Here is a 22,402-nt window from a genome sequence, read left to right on the forward strand (position 1 = left end):
ACAGAACACCAAACAGCCAAAAAACAAAAAGGGGGGAGGGGAAATGTAGGGCTGTCAAACGATTAAAAAATTTAATCACGATTAATCATGCAATTAATTGCACTGTTAATAATAGAATACCATTTATTTTATTGTTTTCAATTACCAATATTTGCACTGTAAAAAAAAACAACAGTATTTTTCAGTTCACCTAATACAAGTACTGTAGTGAAATCTCTTTATCATGAAAGTTGAACTTACAATGTAGAATTATTTACAAAAAACGGTATTCAAAAAGCATGAATGTTTAGCAGATCTGACACGTAAATACTTTGCAATGCCAGCTACAAAAGTCCCATGCAAATGTGTTTTCTCACTTTCTGGTGACATTGTAAATAAAAAGGGGGCAGCATTATCTTCCATAAATGTAAACAAATTTGTGCAGCCAATCGCTAAGACAAACAAGAAGTAGGACTGAGTGGACTTGTAGGCTCTAAAGTTTTGCATTGTTTTGTTTTTGAGTTCAGTTATGTAAAAAAAATTTTTTTTTTAAATCTACATTTGTAAGTTGCACTTTCACGATAAAGAGATTGTACTACAGTACTTGTATGAGGTGACCTGAAAAATACTATTTCTTTTGTTTATCGTTTTTTACAGTGGAAATATTTGTAATAAAAATAATAATATAAAGTGAGAAGTGTACACTTTATATTCTGTGTTGTAACTGAAATCAATATATTTGAAAAGGTAGAAAAACATCCAAAAATATTAATACATTTCAATTGGCATTCTATTGTTTAACAGTGCAATTAAAACAGCGATTAATCACGATTAATTTTTTTTTAGTTAATCGCATTAGTTAACTGCGATTAATCGACAACCTTAGTAGAATGTCATTTTAAATTGCACACATGAAAGTCATACAGTTTTGCTAATCATTGTCCTGGACCTGACTGGGTATTTTGGGAAGTGCTTGGTTCTGATTGTCCTGACATTTTATTGACTGCTTGGTAAATGTTCTATTTGCCCTCAAAGTTTTTTTTTTTTAAATGGGTAACTAAAAATCTAACCCCCTTGTGCCACTTTGGTATAGAAAAAAAGTGAGAAAGCACATAGCTGATTTCCTTACGGTCATTTATAAGGCTTTACATCACTCTGGCAATGTAGGGGCCTTAAAACTTTTACAGCTTTTATGTTCCTCAGGGAATTGACTGAGAATGGGAACAGTTAACTAACAATAGGATCATTAACAATGTTACTTGGCAGACAGGCTGCTTCATTTCTGCCTCAGAGAATGAGATCAGTTAACCATCAATCAGCAGCATTAACAAAATGGGGTGTTTTTTGTTTGTTTGTTTTACAAAAGCTATTTTCTTTAACTTAAAAAGAAACAATTTTCAGTAATGTGATACTAATATTTAATTAAGTGTTTTTTCAATTCTCAAGTAGTTTTAGACATTTTACCAGGCCGGCAGGCTGCTACATTTCTCCCTCAGGGACAGAGCTTCCCCCTGCATAAGAAAAAGACCTACCCTCCTCCAGGCCCCTCCAGCCGCAGTATCAAGCGAGAGGGACAGAATCTCTCTCACTTGTTGGCCAGCCCCGCCCCCTGAAGGTAATGAACATCTCCCCCTCAGGCAAACATGCCTGCACCCCCGCCCCCGCCCTTCCCCCACCCACAGTGATTTGCATCTCTGAGGCTGCTCCAGGCACACTGGAACAGACATGCTGCCTGGACTGCCAGGGAAGAGACACATGTCTCCCCCCGCAGATTTCTTTTGCGTTTTTCTGTGTGGGGGCACAGAAATATGTGGGCCGTATGAATTCTGCATCCCAGGGGCGCAGAATTCTGTCAGGTGTAAAATTTCACAGTCACGCCTCACTCAATGAGCAGCATTTCTACAATGAATCTAGCCATATCACTCTGTTTGTTCTTTCCCAGCCAAATTAGTCATAAATACAATTATCCTCCATCTCAGAAAAGAGGATGAATGGGTGCATATATGCACTACCAGCAATATAATTACTACCTTCAGAGAACAGCAATTACAGGTATTTTCTTTTCTCTAGAATGTAAATAGAATATAACAGATCCCCATTCCTGGCAAACTAAGAAACTTCAGGAAAAAGTTCATATACCTGAAGTAAATATACCTAAAGTATACTTTTAAGTGTATAAAACACATGTAGAAAAAAACGTTTAAAAAAAAAAAAAAAAAGCTTTCTACCCAAAATCAGAAAGTTATAGGACATAGAAATCTTTGGCTATTTGCGTGTACTCTAGAAGCTTGATTATCTAATCAGGAGAGGTGCCCCAAGCATGTGCCCTACCTGCTGGCTGATCTCCATGATCTTTTGGCAGGGAGGACACACAGCAGAGAAGGCTTGGGAGCAAAGGTGGATGGAGCGATTTAGGAAAAGTGCTTTAGCTAAACTGATCTCGCTAATGCTTCAATTAAGGTACTTTTAGCTCAATCAACTTAGCTAAAGCATGTTAGCAAAATCACTCCTTTCTCTGGGTCCCTTTCTATTGCGCAGTTTTCCCTTTCCACTCTGTCCTGGATCATCAGAGAAATACCCTGCCAGCTTCTCCAGGTATGCAAACTTCACTTTGCTGAAGTTATCTGGAAATTCTGATATTTTATTCAGATATGTACAATTAAAAATAAACCCTGGGTGCAAAACAGATTGTTCCCTAGTACCTACTTGGCTAAATAAATTAATTTATATTGAAAGTAATTATGTTTTATAACATAACAAGGAAGGATCAAGATAGAAGACTGCAACAACCTTATTTTACATGGAAAGCCCAGGGTAATCAGCTGTTTGAACATGACAAAAGAATGTTGAATTAATGGCACCAGTGGTTTCACACCTGAACCATACGTACACCTCACGGGCATGTTGTTATGGTCCAGCAGCTCAACAGAGCAAAGATTAGGAGAATGAAACCAATCAGGACAGTTATTCCATCTCAAATTACCCAGAAAAGTCCAAAATATCCAATATTATATATTCAGAGAGACAGTGTGGCCTAGTGAACAGAGCAATAGGCTGTGTATCCAGAGACTCACACATTCTATTCCTGGCTCTGCTATTGGCCTGTTGGGTGACCTTGGGCAAGTCACTTCACTTCTCTGTACCTCAGCTTCCCCATCTGCAAAGTGGGGCTAATGATACTGACCTTCTTTGTAAAGTGCTTTGAGACGCAATGATGGGCAACACTATCTCACAGCTAGGTATTGCTAATTTGTCAGACAGAAGGGATGGAAAGAGAAGAGGGACATTACAAATTGCGGTATGTGAAAAATACCAGAGGTCTCTATTATTGCAGCAGGCCTGCATGCTTGCCAGAGACAGAAAGATACAGATCCCACCCTAAAACTCCTCTCTAAGTCTGATTAAAATAGATTACATATATTTTTAACTTATTATTGCTGTTAGTTGTTTGTATTACAGGAGGGCCTAGGGGCCGTACCAGAGAGCAGGGTTCCCTTTTGTCAGGTGTGCTCTGCACACACATGCACAGGGTGAGAAACATCCCTTGCCTGGAGAGCTCACAATCTAAACATACAAGACTGACAAAGGGTGGCAGGGGAAAGACAGGCACAGAGAGAGGATGCAGCTTGCCAAGGTCACACAGCAGGACAGTAGCCAAAATTAGGAACAGCCCAGGTCTCCTGACTCCCAGCCCAGTGTCCTATCCAATGGACCATGCTGTCTCCACAACTAAGGCCATGTCTACACTTACAAGCTTACAGTAGCACAGCTGTATAGATACAGTGCCGCTGTAAGAGCACTTGTGTAGCCGCATTATGCCATGGGAGAGAGCTCTACTGACATAATAAAAACAGCTCAATGAGTGGTGGTAACTATGTCAGTGGGAAAGCATCTCCCACTGACGGCGCTGTGCACATGAGCGCTTATGCCAGCAAAACTTATGTCAGTCAAGGTGTGTTTTTCCCCAAGGGACACAACTTTTGTTGATATAAGTGCTAGTGTAGACATGGCCTAAGTTTCAACAGAATTAAATGAGACACAGATCTAAATGTAAATGTTTCCATTTACTTCCCCCTTGGAGCCCCTATATTTTTTAGCTCAGCTAGAAGTATTGCTTTCTGAAAGGTACAGTCAGGGTAGTAGGTGTTGCTGATATAATGGAAGGTATAACAAGACATCTTTTACTAAATGATTCCAAATTATTCAAATAAGGATACTGATGAAGCAAAACCACCAAATCATTATGGCTTCTTCATGGTTTTCTTACTCAGCAAAAAAGAAACCTTCAACTTTTTCTATTCTTATACCCTGCACCTTACTACAGCATTAGTATTAGTCAAACCTGAGAAACAGAAAGAATGAAGAAAGAAAATCTTTGCTGATGATAATATCTCTAGCAATGCAGTCTGTCTATTTAGAGAATATACCGACAGTGGAAACTGTTGGTGACAATTATACAGCACATACTGATGAAATAGATTAATAGGTCAAAACTTCAACAATGGAGAATTCCAGACCCAGTCACACACATGAATAAGGACTCAAGAGTGGGGATCTTCTGTATAGTAATTTACTTACCTTTGAAGAGATATACAGTAACTGAGCAATGTGTGGGTTAAATAAGGTGATGTAACACTTTGTAAGTAAGGATCAATAGATATACAATTATGACAGTAGCTCAGCTGATCTGCAGAGGGAAGTACCACCCTTTTCATACCCATCCTAATATATGAATAAAATAAATCAACACTAATACATATGTTAAAATCAAATGTTCCAGGGCTGCAAAATGGTACCATTTGACTGACCTATGTCAGATGTTATTAATCTGCTTGCCAATGTAAAAATAAATGCAGCACCCATTTTTTGATGTTGCTTACTTCACTATCTACTTTATTGAGGATTAAGAACTTAATGATGTATGTGATAACAGTGATACTGCTGTTCAATTATCAGGCTCACCAACGTTTAAGTTATCAGTTCACTGTGCTTTATAGATTTTGCACGCATCATGTGTCAGATACTGGCAAATAATTTCTACTTCTGTGTCTGTGGTTATGCACTCATTCCTGTACAATTTCAGGAAATGCAGGGTATTTTAAAAGTCTCTATTACGAAATGTATGAGTGTTTAATAAAATACAATGGCCTAGTCTTATTCATGGTTCAGTTTTACACCTTGTTTTTTGACAAAATACTTGGGAGGGGGCGAGAAAGAACTGTTACAACAAACTATCACCACACTGTCAAATGCAATTTTTTAAATTATTTTTTTAAAAGACTCACCTAGATCTTTTTCCTACTTACCATTTGTGACTTCCTTGGCATTGGTGCTGGTGGTTGAATCTGTGCTGATGTGCTTGCTGTAGGACCAGTTTGTGTTACAGAAGCCTCAGATACAGAGGAGGATTCTCCTTTTGTTAAAAGTAAGTAAAACAATTTAAAGTGGGGACATGTTTTAAAAAAGTAAGTTATGAATACATGATGATAGCTATACACTTAAAACCAGTTCATTCTTGTTACTGCAGTATGCAAATTATACTTTTTCCTTCAGGTTTTCTACTCCTGATGGTTCTCCCTAAATTCCTAAACTGATTGTCTTTCTACTCTTCCCAACCACAAACAGCTCCCTGGTGTTGAAGACAGTTGTTTAAGAGCTTCAATACTCCCATGATGGAAACTAGAGAAAACCCTAAGACAGGGGAGAGAGATAATTGGGCTGAGCTAGATGCTTCTCCATTTCCTTACATTGAGTTATAGGACTGGAAGGGACCTCAATAGGTCAGCTAATCCAGTCCCCTGCACTCAAGACAGGACTACGTGACAACTAAACTATTCCTGACAGGTGTTTGTCTCACCCATTCTTAAAAACATCCAATGACGCAGATTTCACAGCCTTCTGAGGCAATTTGTTCCAGTGTTTAAACTACGCTGGAAGTTAGGAAGTTTTTCCTAATGTCCAACCTAAACCTCCCTTGCTGCAATTGAAGCCCATTGCTTCTTGTCCTATCCTCAGAGGTTAACAAGAACAATTTTTCACCCTCCTTGTAACAACCTTTATGTACTTGAAAACAGTTATCATGTCCCCCCTTCAGTCTTCTCTTCTCCAGACTAAACAAACCTGGAGAAGAGAAGACTAAGGGAGGGTGCATGGGTGGGTGGGGTGGCAGTGGCAACACACGGGGGGACGGACACAACAAGATAACAGTTTTCAAGTACATCACTCATTTCAGATTGTCATCTTGTAATAACTCTTCTACACCGGAAAAAAAAGCCAACACATTAAAAAGTGTTCACTTCACTGGTTGCAAGCTTTAACCAGATGCTGCATCCCTTTATGTGACCAGGGACCAGACTCCAGACCTCAACACAGGGCCAAGAGAACTCCTATGGCCTCCTGTGAGACACATGAATAGAGAGTAGAAGGCCATCAGAGAACTTTCCTTAGCTCTGCAGAGAGGTCAAGGACAAGTACAGAGTAGTCACAGTGAAAACCAATGCATGGACGTATAGATTTATAAAAATGATAGAAAGGGAAATTGAGAAGCGAGAAATTCCATGATTACCACACAAAGAAAATCATGCAAACTTTGGGGCATATTATTAACATACAACCGGGGAAATTGACAAAAGCCTTGATTCTGCAAGGTACCGTGGAGGGACCCAACCCAGTAGAGCCTGACTTACATCAATAGGACCCAGAGATCTGTTCATGCACGGCAGCTCCCAGGATCAGAGGCTAAATGACTTTAAAAGGGAAACAGTAAAAATCCTCTTCCTTGGAGGAGGATTAAGTTACTGCAAACTAAGGCTACTTTACTCTTATGTGAGAGCATCTACACAGGGGTTAACATGCTTTAGCCTATGCACGTTGACATCATAACTTCAGCTGATTTTACTTTCCGAGTGTCCCCCACAGCTAGTGTCAAATACGAACAGCAGCACCGAACTAAAAAAAACACTTTCTCCCAACTCTAACCTATTTCAGTTACAGTGATCTTAGAAGTTTTAACAGTAGGTTTACAAATAATTCAAAAATAAATGTAGCTTTTAAATCATGAGGCCTCTTTATACTATAATTACCAGACTGTTGCAGAGATCCTGGTCCTCTAGGCTGCCCTTTGTTAGTTATACCAGAAGATTTATCAATCCTGTTCAGAAGAATATTAAGATTCATCTATTTAGAAAATAAACCAGAACTTTCAAGTGTGCAGATATCTAATACAATAAATTTAAACTATTTTCAAAGGGTAGGTAATGTATAACTCTTACCAGGGCTTTAATGTGTTGGTAGAAATGCAACTACGTATATTGTTGTGAAAGCTACTTTACCTACTTATTTGCAAATAAGCGACTAACCCATTCCGATCCCATTTGATAAATAAACGTAGTGCAAAAGAGCAATACATATTTTGCTGTAATTTTTGTAAATGAGGTTATTGTCCTTTCATAAGTTCTGAGGTTTCCTCTAATGTTACTTTTAAAGTTCTTGGGCAACAAATTGCAAGAGATAACATTAGGGGAGCTATTTTTTTTTATTATTATTATTATTATATCAGAATTAGAACCAACTGGAACCTTGTTGCTTCCAACTGCCACCAAGACTAAACACTATGTAAATATCAAGTCTATCATATGAGTTGACTAAGTCTTGGGAATTAGAATTCCTACATTGTTTCAGTCTTGATGCTGACATTCTTGCTATCTGCTCCATAAATATTTCTTCTCATTTTAGTATCCTATAAGACAGTGAATGGCATTAAGTGCCTGCTGTCATTGGCAAGAAATGGGTCTGCCTGTTTTATAGCTTTCATGGTACATACAAGTGCAATTCCTTTAAAATCTAAGATCATTAAATAGGCTGAAGTGTTTTATGAATTCAATATGAAAAACAGCATCTATTACCCAGTAGCAGGCTTCTTTTGAGAGATTCTACTAGGAGGTTGTGGAGGCAGAGGAGGTGGTATAGGCTTAGATTGCGGAACAGCTGGTGGTTGTTTTGACTGCTGGTTTAAAGCTTCTATAATACTGGCTGTCTTTGCAACTGGAGGTGGCGGTGCTGGAAAGAGGATATCTACAAAAAAGGCAAAGAGAATGCAATGGAATTAAACTTTTACTGAATGTGTTATTCTTAGAATCTCATTCACCAATTTCTATGTTACATGATTTGTTTTCAAGGGGAAGAAAAATGCTTTACTAATTATAATTATAGTTTACTAATGGTAAAAATCCTCCCTCTGCACCAAAATGAAAATGAAAACATCGGGGGGAGAGGGAGCGCACATGATGAGGGAGGGAGCACCACCTCCATCCCCGACTCACCTCAGTGGGCCATCCACCCTTGCACATGTATTTTTATGTCTGGGATGGGACGGGGGGCGGGGGACGACGACACACAACCAAAAATTGTAACTCAAGGGGGGTGGGGAGGACCTAACTTCAAAAAGTTTGAAAAACGCTGGTTTAAAGCGAACAGAAGGCAAACATTGTCAGTGCCCCAGTCTTTTCTCAAAACTTTTGGTCTTTGGTGATCCCAATAAATGTTTTAGTTCTGGATTTTTCTTTGTCAAGCCCCACTTAGGCCCCAATTCAGCTAACCAATTAAGCACATGCAAAGGATGTGCTTAAGCCTCACTGAAGTCACTGAGTCTTAAATGTGCTTTGCTAGCTAGTGATGGATTTAAACATATGCTTAAATGCTTTGCTGAATCAGAGCTTTAGAATTAATGTTTTATGGAATTTTGTTGAGTAATATTTTGTGAGAAGTTCTATAAAGAGGAATTTCTCCTTGACTGGACATTAATCATAACATGACTTTAGAAGAAATGTTTAGAATTAGGTAGGTAATTAAAAATCTTCCTCGTCAGAGAGACAAGATGGGTGAGGTAATATCTTTGGACCAGCTTCTGTTGGTGAGAGAGACAAGCTCTTCTTCAGCTCTGGCTAAGCTTGAAAGTTTGTCTCTCTCACCAACAGAAGCTGATCCAATAAAAGATATTACCTTATCCACCCTGTCTCTCTAATATACAGGGGCTGACACATCTACAACACTGCATTTTTCTCTTCAGGTCAGTTCAATCACAGCATGGCAGAGTATTACACCCTCAGACCTAAGTTTTCCAGTTGTCATTTGTATTCCTAAAGCTAGCAAAAATTAAGAACATCATGCAGGTAACACACTATAGGTACTGCCTTTGTGTAACACTTATGTTATACAACTCATTAATATTAAAGAGAAATAAAATTAAAACCCTACATAAAAAAATTGAGAAATCTCTTAGACACCGATAATAGAAGGAATTCCCTGGTAAACCACACTACAGCAACCAATCCCCACTGATCTATTGGAGGAGACTATTCATACGAATCGCTGGAGGGGGGACAACAGGCCAAAACTACAATTGTCAAAAGAGGAAGCATGAGTTGTGAAAATGGAAAAATAAGACCAACCATGATTAGATGTAGCAGAAGAGAAAAACAGGGGAAAGTGAAAACATACTTGTAGATGTTACACGCAATGGCGGCACAGGGGGATGAATAGCTGGTGGATCTGATGAAGATCTCTGTCTGCTTATATTTTCCACTCCTAATGAATTTGTTTTCCACATTGTATTAAATGAAGAAGTTGTCTGAACACCACTCCCAAGAACTGAAGGCTGAACTAAAAAAACAGGAAAATACTGTATAAAAATTATTTGCTGACTATATGTGTGGAAAAAGTGCTAACAGTCACACCTGTGTTATATTTTAAATGGTGTGCCTGTATACTGTATAAATTGAAAGAAACCACCATCATCTTGTAAGAGTACAAGAGAATAAATCATGTATTCTTAACATATCAGCTCCATAAGTGCTTGTCTCAGGTCAACATTTCAAAATGTGTCAGGTTTATAATCCATTTCACAGCTTATGAATTTGAGGCTGGTTAAGCCTTGGCAAAGGCAAAAACTTCGCAACAAGAAATTAAAAGGTGAGTCCTATGAAAAATCACTAACCCCTGACTGCTGCCTCCAGACACTACAAGAAAGGGACATAACAAACATGTAAGGGTCTGTGAACATGCTGACTCAACAGGTAATGTCAGTTCTGACCTGGAACTTCCACAAAACTGCATTTCAGGGCTTCATCCAAACTTAGACCAACAGCTGTAGCACTTACATGGCATTGCTTTTGTATTTATAAGTGGTTCCTAATTTACTCCATTATAAGGCTAAAATGCAGTCTCCCTGTTTCACCAGAGCACACTGTAAGCAATCCTTTACAGCAAACATTTTGCTAGTACCATATAATTATATGCCTACGCAGAGAGCATGATCACCATATTAAGGAAAGATGAAAAACACAAAAAGAAAAGGCGTACTTGTGGCACCTTAGAGACTAACAAATTTATTAGAGCATAAGCTTTCGTGAGCTACAGCTCACTTCATCGGATGAAACACACAGTTAATGTGAAATAGAAATAAGCATTAATTTGCATGGAGAGAAGATACAAAGGGATCAGAAGATTTAAAGAGCGTTCTAAAATTAAGAGGATAATAATAATAAAGGCAGCTAACAGGAGTAAGATCAGTGATATCATCATAATGTTCACTTGGGAAAATGAAAGAGGCTAATGAAACAAACTGCTAGAGTAAAATATACCAACAAATAAATCTTTTTAAGCCAGGAGGCATATTTTCCTGGCATGAGCTGCACTGTATGGGTGCCAAGTTGTAAGGGGCGGGTGGGAGAACAACGATAAATGTGTGTTTTGGAAGTCTGCCATTTAATGAGAGGGCAATGGGTGAAATAGTACATTTGCTCAGGAGTAAAATTTAGTCAAAGGGCAAAACCACCATTTTAGTTATTCAGTCAAGGAGTAGAATAATATCCTCAGCTGGGTTCCGCCTTCCCAAAATGTCTTCACAGCCTTTTTAAAAAAAAACATATGAAATCACGCTAACCATTTTGTATTCTCACTTAATTTCCACCCAAAAATAATACTTTATGCACTTTTTATGCTTGCACCCATATCACGTGAGCTAGCTCATCATATTGTAGACTTGTGATTTGCCATCCGAAAACAGAAATGGTGCATCAAGTCCTATATCCTAACTTCAGCCATGACGTGATGCTTCCAAGGAGGATGAAAAAACCATTCACATATCTGGTCAGTTGTGCAATGCTGTACTTTATGCTGTCTTATTGTTCATTCAATAGTCAATAAAAAGTCATACCTGAAGACGAGTATTCACTCTACACAAGGTGTGTGGACTATGTTACAGGGCAGGTAAGAAAGTCATGCATACACAAAGTCTGAGATATTTTAGTATAAAAGACTGTATGTATATGAATAATACTTTCTTGCATTACTATAGTTTTAAATACTTTTGGCATGCAGAAAAGATGCCAGACTGCTGAAGGCATTAGAGACTGAAATCCTTATCCAGGAAACTATCACAGTATAAGGACTGGCTGTGCAAGTTTCTCCATGCTTTTCCACCTGCTTGGCCTGGAGGGATTATATCTAGAGGTAAGAGTCTTGATTGTAATGGAAGTGAGCATTTTGTTTTGTGAGCATTTGGCCCTTATGAACAGAAGTGAGACCTACTGATTTCATATAGGCCTTTGAACAGAGGATAATTAGCAGAGATCCTAGTTTTCTGTGATTTAAAAAAAACAACATTTCTCCAATAAAAAAACCCATAAAAATCCACTTTTCCCACAATTAAAATGAAATGCTGAACTTCAATTTCCCTAGCCACAATATACATAGGTATCCATTAAACACAATGTTTTATTGATATATTTACAACTTTTAAGCAAGTTCGAAGCCTCCAGTGCCATCAATTATTACACTAAAATAAATAAATAGAATTGCAATTTGTATTGCTTACATATTCTAAATACTTCTATGTCTATATTCTAGATTTTCAGAAAATTGTGTGTGTTTTTTAATGCACAAGAATGCTGGAATGATCCAGTCACATTGCATTGTTTCTTTACTGTTATCGATGGCCCTGCTGTCTCAGTCTCATGTTTTTGTTTCTTTTCAGTCAGTTTATGTTTAGCGTTTTCTATGTGTTCTTCAACTGTTTGCCTCCAAATGTAATCTATAGCCTTGCTGCATACAGTACAGAATAGCACATTACCATCAATGTGAAATTTGTCCTTGCGAAACTCAGTGACACAGTCTTTAGAAAAGGAGTACTTGTGGCACCTTAGAGACTAACCAATTTATTTGAGCATGAGCTTTCGTGAGCTACAGCTCACTTCATCAGATGTATCATCTGATGAAGTGAGCTGTAGCTCACGAAAGCTCATGCTCAAATAAATTGGTTAGTCTCTAAGGTGCCACAAGTACTCCTTTTCTTTTTGCGAATACAGACTAACACGGCTGTTCCTCTGAAAACAGTCTTTAGAGGTGATTTTTAAAGTTTTCGGCATCTTTTCGTAACTTTAATTACTCACATCTGGAGGCTGAAGTGAAATTTGAGATGCATTAAAACATGAACCTCTCCATATGCTACTGTGTAAATTCTATATGCCGGAAGCAGTTGATTGGAGTATGTTTAGGTATGTAAATTTAAAGCACATTCAAAAATCAGCCACAAAAATGGGAGGTTGTGCACACTGAATAAGTGACACTAGTACTATCAGTAAAATTTAATTAATAGTTAATATATGTTTTTATTTTTTCACAAAATGTAAAAACACAAATTCTGTGTTTTCCCATGGCAAACTGATTTCTAGGATCCCTGATAATGAGTAATGGGAGTTATGTTTTGGTCAGTTACCAATCCCATAAAACTCCTAGTTCTCCAAATTGTGTATGTATCTTATATTTCACTCTTTATTTCCACACTTTCTAGCACAGATTTAAGAAGAGTGTCTGTAATGTTATTGTTGCCTATCTTTCTTCATACTCTCTTTGGCCCCTTTTAAAGAGAAGCATTTCCACAACAGCTAGATGGTAATGGAAGTTCAGTACAAATCAGACTGAGACATCTTTAGGAAATAAAAGTTTTAAAAGTTGGAGCTCTAGCAAGAAGCAATTGATGAAGTCGATCATCTGGGCTGTTACTCATTTCTTATAACGAGCTTGAGCTTTATTGATTTTATTTATACATCTATTATTTTTACACAAATTGTATACCTGAAGTAGAATTCAGAATATATTTTCCTTCACTAGCCCATACAATGTAAATCAAATTCAGAATATGTTGTGCAGATTCACTTCAAGTTAAAAAAAAAAATCATCAGTAAATAGTTCCAATACCTACCTGTGCAAAGTAACTGTAAAACAAATCTTCAAAATGTAAGAAAAAAAATGTTATGATCCCATTTCTTCTAAAACACTATATTTTCCAGCGTTAGTACCTTTGCCAATATTCCTTGGAGGTAGGGGAGGTGCACTTGTAGTAACAGGTACTGCAGGTTGAATGGGAGGTGGACTGCCACTAAGTATTGCTCCATAGGTTTCATTCTGTAATATACTAGGCATAAAACTTCTTTGTTTATCCTTAGCAATATTTGCTGCATCTCTTGCCAAAGATGCTACATTAGGCTGAAGTTGGTTTGATCCCAGCTGATAGAAACTGACAGGCCTGTCCTCTCTCCGATTCGGACTGGGTTGCTAAAACCAAACCAAAACAAAAATACACATGGATATTACATTAGTTAGGTTAAGAAATTCAGCAAGGCTTGAAATATATACACAACACTCGCTAGCCAGAGGACTATGCCTACTAACTCTTCAAATGTATCAGACCTATGTTGCTGCCACTACCACTCCTGACCACACCTCCCCTTAAAGCCACATTTCCCTCATATACTTTAAAAGAAAAAAAAATGGTTGTGCACCATTTATTGGATATGTATTTAATTGTAACAAATGGTCTCAATCAATTTGCTGTTTTATTATATTTTTAGATGTAGCTTACTACTTCTCTCTTGCGCCTTCTTTCCTTTCTTGGCTTCAATAACTTTTCCCCCTCATTTCTATAATAGATCGTGGTGCATCTTTCACTATATTTTCCCTAGTGTCTATTCATTATCATCATAATCACCACCACCGCCACCACCTATGAGTTGTACTATTGCAGCACTGAGAGGTCCCAAATGAAAGTTGGGCCCCACTGTGCTAAGCACTGCACAAATACATAATAAAAGACAGTTCCTGTCCCAAAGCACTTACAATCTAAACAGACAAGACAAAGAAAGGATAGGGAGAGAAACCCACACATTGAGGGAAGAAAAGACTACCCAAGATCATACAGCAGGTTATTGTAGAGCCAGTAAAAAAACAAAAGTCTCCGAAGTTCCAGTCCAATGTCCTGACCGTGCCATGTCTAACGTTTCTTTCCCTTTTTTCATTCTTTCACCCTGCAGCCCCTTGTCATCTCTCTTTCTTTCCCTACATTGTTCTCTCTAACCTCTTTCCTTTCTTCTCCCCACTTCTCCCACCAAAATCCTTCTCCCTTCCTCTCTCCCCTTCCCTCAATACCTTCTTGTCTTTTCTAACGTATTTCATCAATCTCTCTCTTGCCCAGATCCATCAACTCTCACATGTGGTTTAGAAATTTTACCCAACACCTAATAGCTACTTGCCAGAGACTGTTATGTTAGATGAGGGGCCTCACCGACCAGGGGCAACACCTAGATGAAAAGCTATCCTAACTCTATAAGCTGCTGGGATATGGGAGAGTGCTGGGATTCCTACCAGTGTGCTCTCCCTCTGCCCTATCTTTTATATCAGGCCTGTTGTATTAATTTAGATAGAATATATGGGCTAACGGTGTTACCATAATCCAGTTACTATCCAACACTGAACAGTTTTAAACACAATCCACGGTTTGGTATATAGAAACCTCAGCCTACTTAGTACCATGTTAAACACACCATTAAAATCCTTTTAACCTTTCATTAAAGATACAGAAGGAAAAGAAAAAACAGTAAAACATTTTGAAACATAACATATTAAATAAGGCTTTCATTTTAACAAAATCCCTTGTTCCCTTTCCCTTTAGCTGGTAAGAGTATTTAGAAGGGAAAAAACCCTCATTAGGATAGCATTAAAGATGGTCTTAACTGTCCTTTTGGGGAAAAGAGAAGAAGTTAGTAGAGATGGACTGGAGCTGTTGTCACTGTTGTTAAAGTCTGATCCTGTTTCCTAGAAGACCAAACAAAACGAATACCCATAAGAAGGGAGAGAAAAGAACAGCAAAGATAGAAAATGTCTCTCTCTGGGGTTGACTTTCATTTGCAGCCTCACTACTAGAAAGATACAGGCAGAGCCCACAGTTTTATCAGAAACTCCAAGACCTGGCAAACTTCTACCAACTTCTGGCTGTTTGGGACATTGCTTTTAGTTGCCTCTTTCTAGTCACAGGCTTACAGCAGTGTTGCAAAGTATTCAGTCTTGGCCAGCAAAGTCAGACACTTATTAGACAGAAAGAAAAGAGAAGAAATAAGGTAGGACAGGAAAAGGACACATTGGTCGGGTGGCTGGGTGGATAAAAGAGACAAAGTCTCACATCCCAGGTGGTGGTTGGGATTCAGACAGAGCTGGTGGAGATAGTGATGTTATCTGCCTCCCTCTCTGGTCAGGACAGCTTTCAGGATTGAGATGAAGCAGGTCTGGGATCCAAGGAGATGGTAGGGGAGGCAACCATGATGGTGAAGCTTGCTCCAGTAGCCAATTTTTTCCTAAAGTATCTTTCCTTAAGGACCCCAAAAGGGAGTTATATGTGGAATAGCCCAATCCTCTTAATTATTTTGTCCATCAATTAGGCCTCATTCCTGACACATCAGTTTCATTTCTGATTCCACACTTTTCTTGTTTACCAAATATGATCATAACACAGTACTTGATCTTGATCTTGGCTTTTTAATTTGGACTAATTCAGTCTCTTGGTCTCCCATATGTACCTTTTCCCACCAACGTATGTTGTTATAGGTTACTGTGATCTTTTATAAACTTATACTCGCTTTTCACAGTTGAACTCACAATTAGAGTAAATTTGTAGGCCCAAATATCACCACAGGCCCATGTAGTAATTATCCAGTAAGTTTAATGCTCCCCAGCCCCTAAGGGCTACAGAAAAAGCAAAGGGACATTTTGTCTCCCGCTGTGAGGGTTCGAGAGGAGAAACTACCCTTCATCTAACCTTTGTTTTCAAGGCCTCCTTACCAGCGAACAGGTCCAGTATTTACCTCAGTTGCTATTCATTTTTACCCAGCATCTTCAGAGTAAAATTGAGCAGGATTCTGCATAGACACAGTGATATTTACAAGAGTTTGTAAACACTTTCCATTCTGCTACCTCTCAGGGAGAGCTATGAGGAGACTAAGTAGAAGCAATTAATTGGTCTGCTGCAGAATCAGTGAAAGTATTGCACTGGTTTACAGACTTTCCACATGTGGAAAGTTGTCTTTCCAATCGTACGAGCCAGAAAATTACCTTTTTAAAAAGAAAGCTTATATAATAGCTAATGATACTTCTTCAAGAAAACTAAGTACTCTCTCTGAGTGGATCTTTCAAGCCCTGCCTATCAGAACTTTTATTTAAAAAACCTCATTTCAATTCATAAGAATTCTGCCTGAAAACAGAAGTTGATTTCAGGCTGTTATAATTTATTTGTCACAATACAAGACAGCTGTGTATATCAAGTCTTAAATTTAAATAAAAGTTTATCATCATGCTAATGAACTTGCTAAAGGCCACAAAAGATTCTTGATTTGCAGATATTTGTACCTATGTGATCAAATGTTGTACTAGACATGATGGAATGTTCAGATGTCTATGCTGCTCTGGGACAACCACTATTCTAATAATTATAAGATATTGTTGTGAGCCGTTCGGACAAAAGACTAAAGATTTACAAACTGGAGCAGGGTAGTTCCTTACTTATGTTTACATGCACAAGGTTTCTTCCACTTCAAACAAAGGTGAAACTCAAAAGTTAGAAACTCCTTTGTTAAAAAATGCTTCTAGAATACAGGTTTCTGAGTAACAGCCGTGTTAGCCTGTATTCGCAAAAAGAAAAGGAGTACTTGTGGCACCTTAGAGACTAACCAATTTATTTGAGCATGAGCTTTCATGAGCTACAGCTCACTTCATCGGATGCATGCAACCGATGAAGTGAGCTGTAGCTCACGAATGCTCATGCTCAAATAAATTGGTTAGTCTCTAAGGTGCCACAAGTACTCCTTTTCTTTTTTCTAGAATACAAATACTCTTTAAAAACTACTCCCCATATTCTTATGCAAAATATCACTCAGGCCTATGTAAAAACCTTACTTTACCTTTTAATCTTACAGTTATTAAAGATGAACAAGCATAACCACGACAGCATTAATAACCAAACTCTCAAAAAGGAAGAAAAATACTTCGCCCAATAGTCCATGAATGTACCTAGCAGGGTAACTCCCTTCAATAATACAAATCCTCCGATTTAGACCAGTAAAGCTTTCTGGTCCATAAGAATATAGGATAACATTTTCAAAAGTGCCTAAATGACTTAGAACGCAAGTTCCGTTTTCAGAAGTGCCTAAGTCCCATTGAAACTCAGTGAGACTTAGGCTCTTATGCAACTAACACACTTTTGAAAATGTTACCCATAAGCAAGAATGGCACAGGAGTCCAAGCCTCTCGCCAGCTCTCTTCAGCTTACTAAAGAGGAAGTAGGTCCAATTCATAGAAGAATTAAAGAGAGATGGGTGAGTTTGACAGGAGGGAGGGAGGGACTGCTGATCAGCCTGTGCACACTATCAATATGTGCCCTAATTAGTTCACTTTGAGTTTTGCCGCAAGTCATCTGTTTGCTATGTGTATTTCAGACTTATTTTTCCTGTTGTAACAGCAGTCATTGGTAATTACTGTTCTCTAATAATAACTGTAATAGACAGAGTCATGGGTTCATATGTTTAGCACAGGACTGAGTTGTAACATTCCAGAGATCAACAGGAGTATAAATATGCCTTTAAAAATAAGGTTAGATAAACACACAGCTGCATAGATTGTTGGTATAAATAAAATGAGCCATTTAGCAACTGCATTCAGGCCAAGTAGGTATTTATACCCACAGTCTAGTGAACACATATGCTATTGTCCCTATATCCATGATTCAAAGCACAGCATCCCAACTGGTTAAAAAAAATGTTATCAAAATGACATGAATGACAGCCAATTGTACTAATTCACACCTTCATTTAGAATATGAAAGCCTCCCCCCTTCTGTTACTTTAGAATCACTTGATATAACAAACTTCTAGCCTTCAAAATAATTAAGCAATCAATGGATGGACACAACAGACAAGAAGATCTAAAGTGTTTAACAACCATAATGGAGCTGGCTGAAAGAAAGGTTTATAGCAGGAAAAGGATATTCTACACAGCAATATGGCTATTATACCTAATGCCACATAATAAGGACAAAACCTTATCAGGATCCAATGAAGACTTGCAGCAAATGGCCTATGAACCCCAATCTATTGCAAAGGACTCCATCACTGAAGACAGTCAAGGAGAAACTGAAGGGAAGGAAGTAGCATTTATACTTTGCAGGAGCTGGCACACAACAGTCAGTAAAGGACCTGGTTCATTCTTTATGACATTAATGTTGCTGTCAAAGGTCAAAAAAATCACAAGCACTAGAGAAGTTTCATCTCTCCTGCACCAAGGAGATAAGACCCAAGAATAAGAATTCTGCACAGACAGTATTCCCAACAGAAGTGATATTCCAGTGAAGGAGACATTTGTTTCAGAATGACAGGGCAAGAACTATTCAGCTAATCCAACAATCTGATTGCCGAGACATTCCTTAAAGGTGACCAGCAAAGGAAAACAATAGGCTTATACCATTTTCCCTTTCTTTATGATGTATAAAGGTGGTGTGAAAAGTTTTGGTTTAGGGTTGTTTTTTAATTTATTTTTAACTTTGGAAATATAGGTCCTATTTAAGCTGGAAGACTATACAATGACTGGAAAACTAATGAAATGGTGATACTGGAAGAGCTAAACTAATGAAAGTTTAGCTACCAAATTTCTAGTCACGATTTCTAGTCAGAAACTTCTAAGGTAAAACATAGCAGGGAGAAAGAAAGAAAAAAAAAGAAAAAAGAATTTAAAAAGTTACCTAACTTAACAAAAGTTTTTCAACAAAATAACGAGGAATCCTTGTGGCACCTTAGAGACTAACACATTTATTTGGGCATAAACTTTCATGGGTTAGAACCCACTTCATCAGATGCATGGAGTGGAAAATACAGTAGCAGGTCTATTTATACATAGTACATGAAAAGATGGGAATTGCCTTACCAGGTGGGAGGTCAGTCTAATGAGACAATTCAATTAACCGTAGAATATCAAGGGAGGAAAAATCACTTTTGTAGTGGTAATGACGGTGGTCCATTTCAAACAGTTGACAAGAAGGTGTCAGTAACAGTAGGGGGAAACTAGTATGGTAAAATTAGGTTTTGAAATGACTCATCCACTCCCAGTCTTTATTCAGGCTTAATTTGATGGTGTCAAGTTTGCAAATTAATTCCAGTTCTGTAGTTTCACATTGTAGTCTGTTTCTGAAGTTTTTTTGTTGAAGCATTGCCACTTTTAAGTCTGTTATTGAGTGACCAGGGAAGTTGAAGTGTTCTCCGATTGGTTTTTGAATGTTGTAAATCCTGATGATATCAGATTTGTGTCCATTAATTCTTTTGCATAGAGACTGTCCGGTTTAGCCAATGCACATGGCAAATGGGCACTGCTGGCACATGATAGCATATATCACATTGGTAGATGTGCAGGTGAACAAACCCCTGCTGCTGTGGCTGATGTGAATAGGCCCTATGATGGTGTCCCCTGAATAGATATGTGGACAGAGTTGGCGCCAGGGTTTGTTGCAGGGTTTGGTTCCTGGGTTAGTGTTTTTGTTGTGTGGTGTGTAGTTCCTGATGAGTATTTGCTTTAGGTTGGGTGACTGACTTTAAGCGAGGACTGGCCTGTCTCCCAAGATCTGTGAGATTAAGGGTTTCTCCTTCAGGATAGGTTGTAGATCCTTGATGACGCACTACAGAGGTTTTAGTTGGGGGCTGAAGGTGACGGCTAGTGGCGTTCTGTTACTTTCTTTGTTGAGCCTGTCCTGTAGTAGGTGACTTCTGGGTACTCTTCTGGCTCTGTCAGTCTGTTTCTTCACTTCACCAGGTGGGTATTGTAGTTGTAAGAATGCTTAATAGAGATCCTGCAAGTATTTGTTTCTGTCTGAGGGACTGGAGCAAATGCGGTTGTATCTTAGAGCTTGGCTGTAGACAACGGATCGTGTGATGTGGTCTGGATGAAAGCTGGAGGCATGCAGGTAAATATAGCGGTCAGTAGGTTTCTGGTATAGGGTGGTGTTTATGTGACCATCGCTTATAAGCACTGTAGTGTCTAGGAACTGGATCTCTTGTGTGGACTGGTCCAGGCTGAGGTTGATGGTGGGGTGGAAACTGTTGAAATCCTGGTGGAATTCCTCAAGGGCCTCCTTCCTATGGGTCCAGATGATGAAGATGTCATCAATGTAGCACAAGCAGAGTAAGGGTGTTAGGGGATGAGAGCTGAGGAAGCACTGTTCTAAGTCACACATAAAAATGTTGGCATACTGTGGGGGCCATGCGGGTACTCATAGCAGTGCCGCTGATTTGAAGGTATACATTGTCCCCAAATGTGAAACAGTTATGGGTGAGGACAAAGTCACAAAGTTCAGCCACCAGGTTTGCTGTGACATTATTGAGGATACCGTTCCTGACGGCTTGTAGTCCATCTTTGTGTGGAATGTTGGTGTAGAGGGCTTCTACATCCATAGTGGCCAGGATGGTGTTTTCTGAAAGATCATCAAAAGGATTGTAGTTTCCTTAGGAAATCAGTGGTGTCTCGAAGATAGCTGGAAGTGCTGGTAGCATAGGGCCTAAGGAGGAGTCCACATAGCCAGACAATCCTGCTATCAGGGTGCCAGTGCCTGAGATGATGGGGTGTCCAGGATTCCCAGGTTTACGGATTTTGGGTAGCAGATAGAATAATCCTGGATGGGGCTCTAGAGGTGTTCAGTGTAGATTTGTTCCTGTCCATCTTTAGGGAGTTTCTTGAGCAGATGGTATAGTTTCTTTTGGTAATCCTCAGTGGGCTCAGAGGGTAATGGCCTGTAGAATGTGGTCACAGGCTGAAATTGTGGAAAAGCAGCATCACTTGCCCCATAACCTCGGCCGTGCAGAACACAATGCCATCCACAGCCTCAGAAACTCCTCTGACATCATAATAAAAAAGGATGACAAAGGAGGTGCTGTAGTTGTCATGAATAGGTCGGAATATGAACGAGAGGCTGCTAGACAACTCTCTGACCCCACATTCTACAGGCCACCCTCAATGACTTCTTGTCAACTGTTTGAAATGGGCCACACTCATTACCACTACAAAAGTGATTTTTCCTCCCCTGATATTCTACAGTTAATTTAATTGTCTTGTTAGACTGACCCCACACCTGGTAAGGTAACTCCCATCTTTTCATGTACTCTGTATAAATATACCTGCTACTGTATTTTCCACTCCATGCATCTGATGAAGTGGGTTCTAGACCACGAAAGCTTATGCCCAAATAAATGAGTTAGCCTCTAAGGTGCCACAAAGACTCCTCATTGTTTTTGCTGATACAGACTAACATGGCTACCACTCTGAAACCCAAAAGCCTTTCAGGCCTTCTTTATACAGCATAAAGAAGCAAAAGAGGGCATAAACCCATTTTTAAAAAATCCTTTGCAGATCACCTTTAATAGTTCTTAATTAATTTTTTTTTTTAAATAAAATGAGGGTGGGCCACTCTTTTCAATGTTGTGGGTTGGATGCTAATTTTGGGGCAACTGCATGGGCCACATACAGAAATATAATTCCAGTTTCTAGAATCAGATCATTTATTTAGGTTTCAGATTTAGCCATTAAGACATTAATGGTGTTAAGTAGTAATAAAATGAAATACATGTCAGAGAATAGCTCACTCTTAGCGAAAACATTGAGGAAAATGTTTTTCTTGCACTAATGTCTCAATGTCAACATCAATATTCATTGCTGCAAGTCAGAGACAGCAGCAGAGGAAGTCGCTCTCCAGCTTGTTGCAGAGTTTTGATTTGACATTTCATTATTGAGAATGCCCTTTTGCAGATGTATGTGCTTCCAAACATTGAACACAACTTCAACACAAAGTCTAATTTTAACAGATTTTCCACCAAGTGCCTCGTGGTATATGATGCAGTGAAGAGTAAGTAAGACATTCAACTCCATTTTGTCTCAGCAAACCTACTAATCCACCTTTACTGATGGTCACTGCTTTGGCTCCATCTGTGACTATGCACAAGGACACTTGGGAACTGCCAATTTTCTCACAGCAGAAGCAAGTGCATTGTAAATATCCACCCCCTTT

General features: G+C 38.8%; 1 protein-coding gene across 3 annotated transcripts in view; it reads right to left on the bottom strand.

Moving 5' to 3' along the window:
- The window catches only part of ASAP2 (ArfGAP with SH3 domain, ankyrin repeat and PH domain 2), a 168,186-nt gene that overhangs the window by 8,988 nt on the left and 136,796 nt on the right, over positions 1 to 22,402 (bottom strand). For 2 of the 3 annotated variants that reach the window (XM_073336056.2, XM_073336058.1), the window contains 5 exons: positions 13,338 to 13,593; positions 9,478 to 9,639; positions 7,884 to 8,052; positions 7,062 to 7,129; positions 5,286 to 5,392 (listed from right to left, as the gene is read on the bottom strand). In XM_073336056.2, coding sequence (XP_073192157.1) covers positions 5,286 to 5,392; positions 7,062 to 7,129; positions 7,884 to 8,052; positions 9,478 to 9,639; positions 13,338 to 13,593 — 762 coding nt within the window. The remainder of the gene's footprint in view (positions 1 to 5,285; positions 5,393 to 7,061; positions 7,130 to 7,883; positions 8,053 to 9,477; positions 9,640 to 13,337; positions 13,594 to 22,402) is intronic. The other variant, XM_073336057.2, reaches the window with a different exon arrangement.

The sequence above is a fragment of the Lepidochelys kempii genome, chromosome 3, assembly GCF_965140285.1.
Source record: "Lepidochelys kempii isolate rLepKem1 chromosome 3, rLepKem1.hap1, whole genome shotgun sequence".
Taxonomy (NCBI): domain Eukaryota; kingdom Metazoa; phylum Chordata; order Testudines; family Cheloniidae; genus Lepidochelys; species Lepidochelys kempii.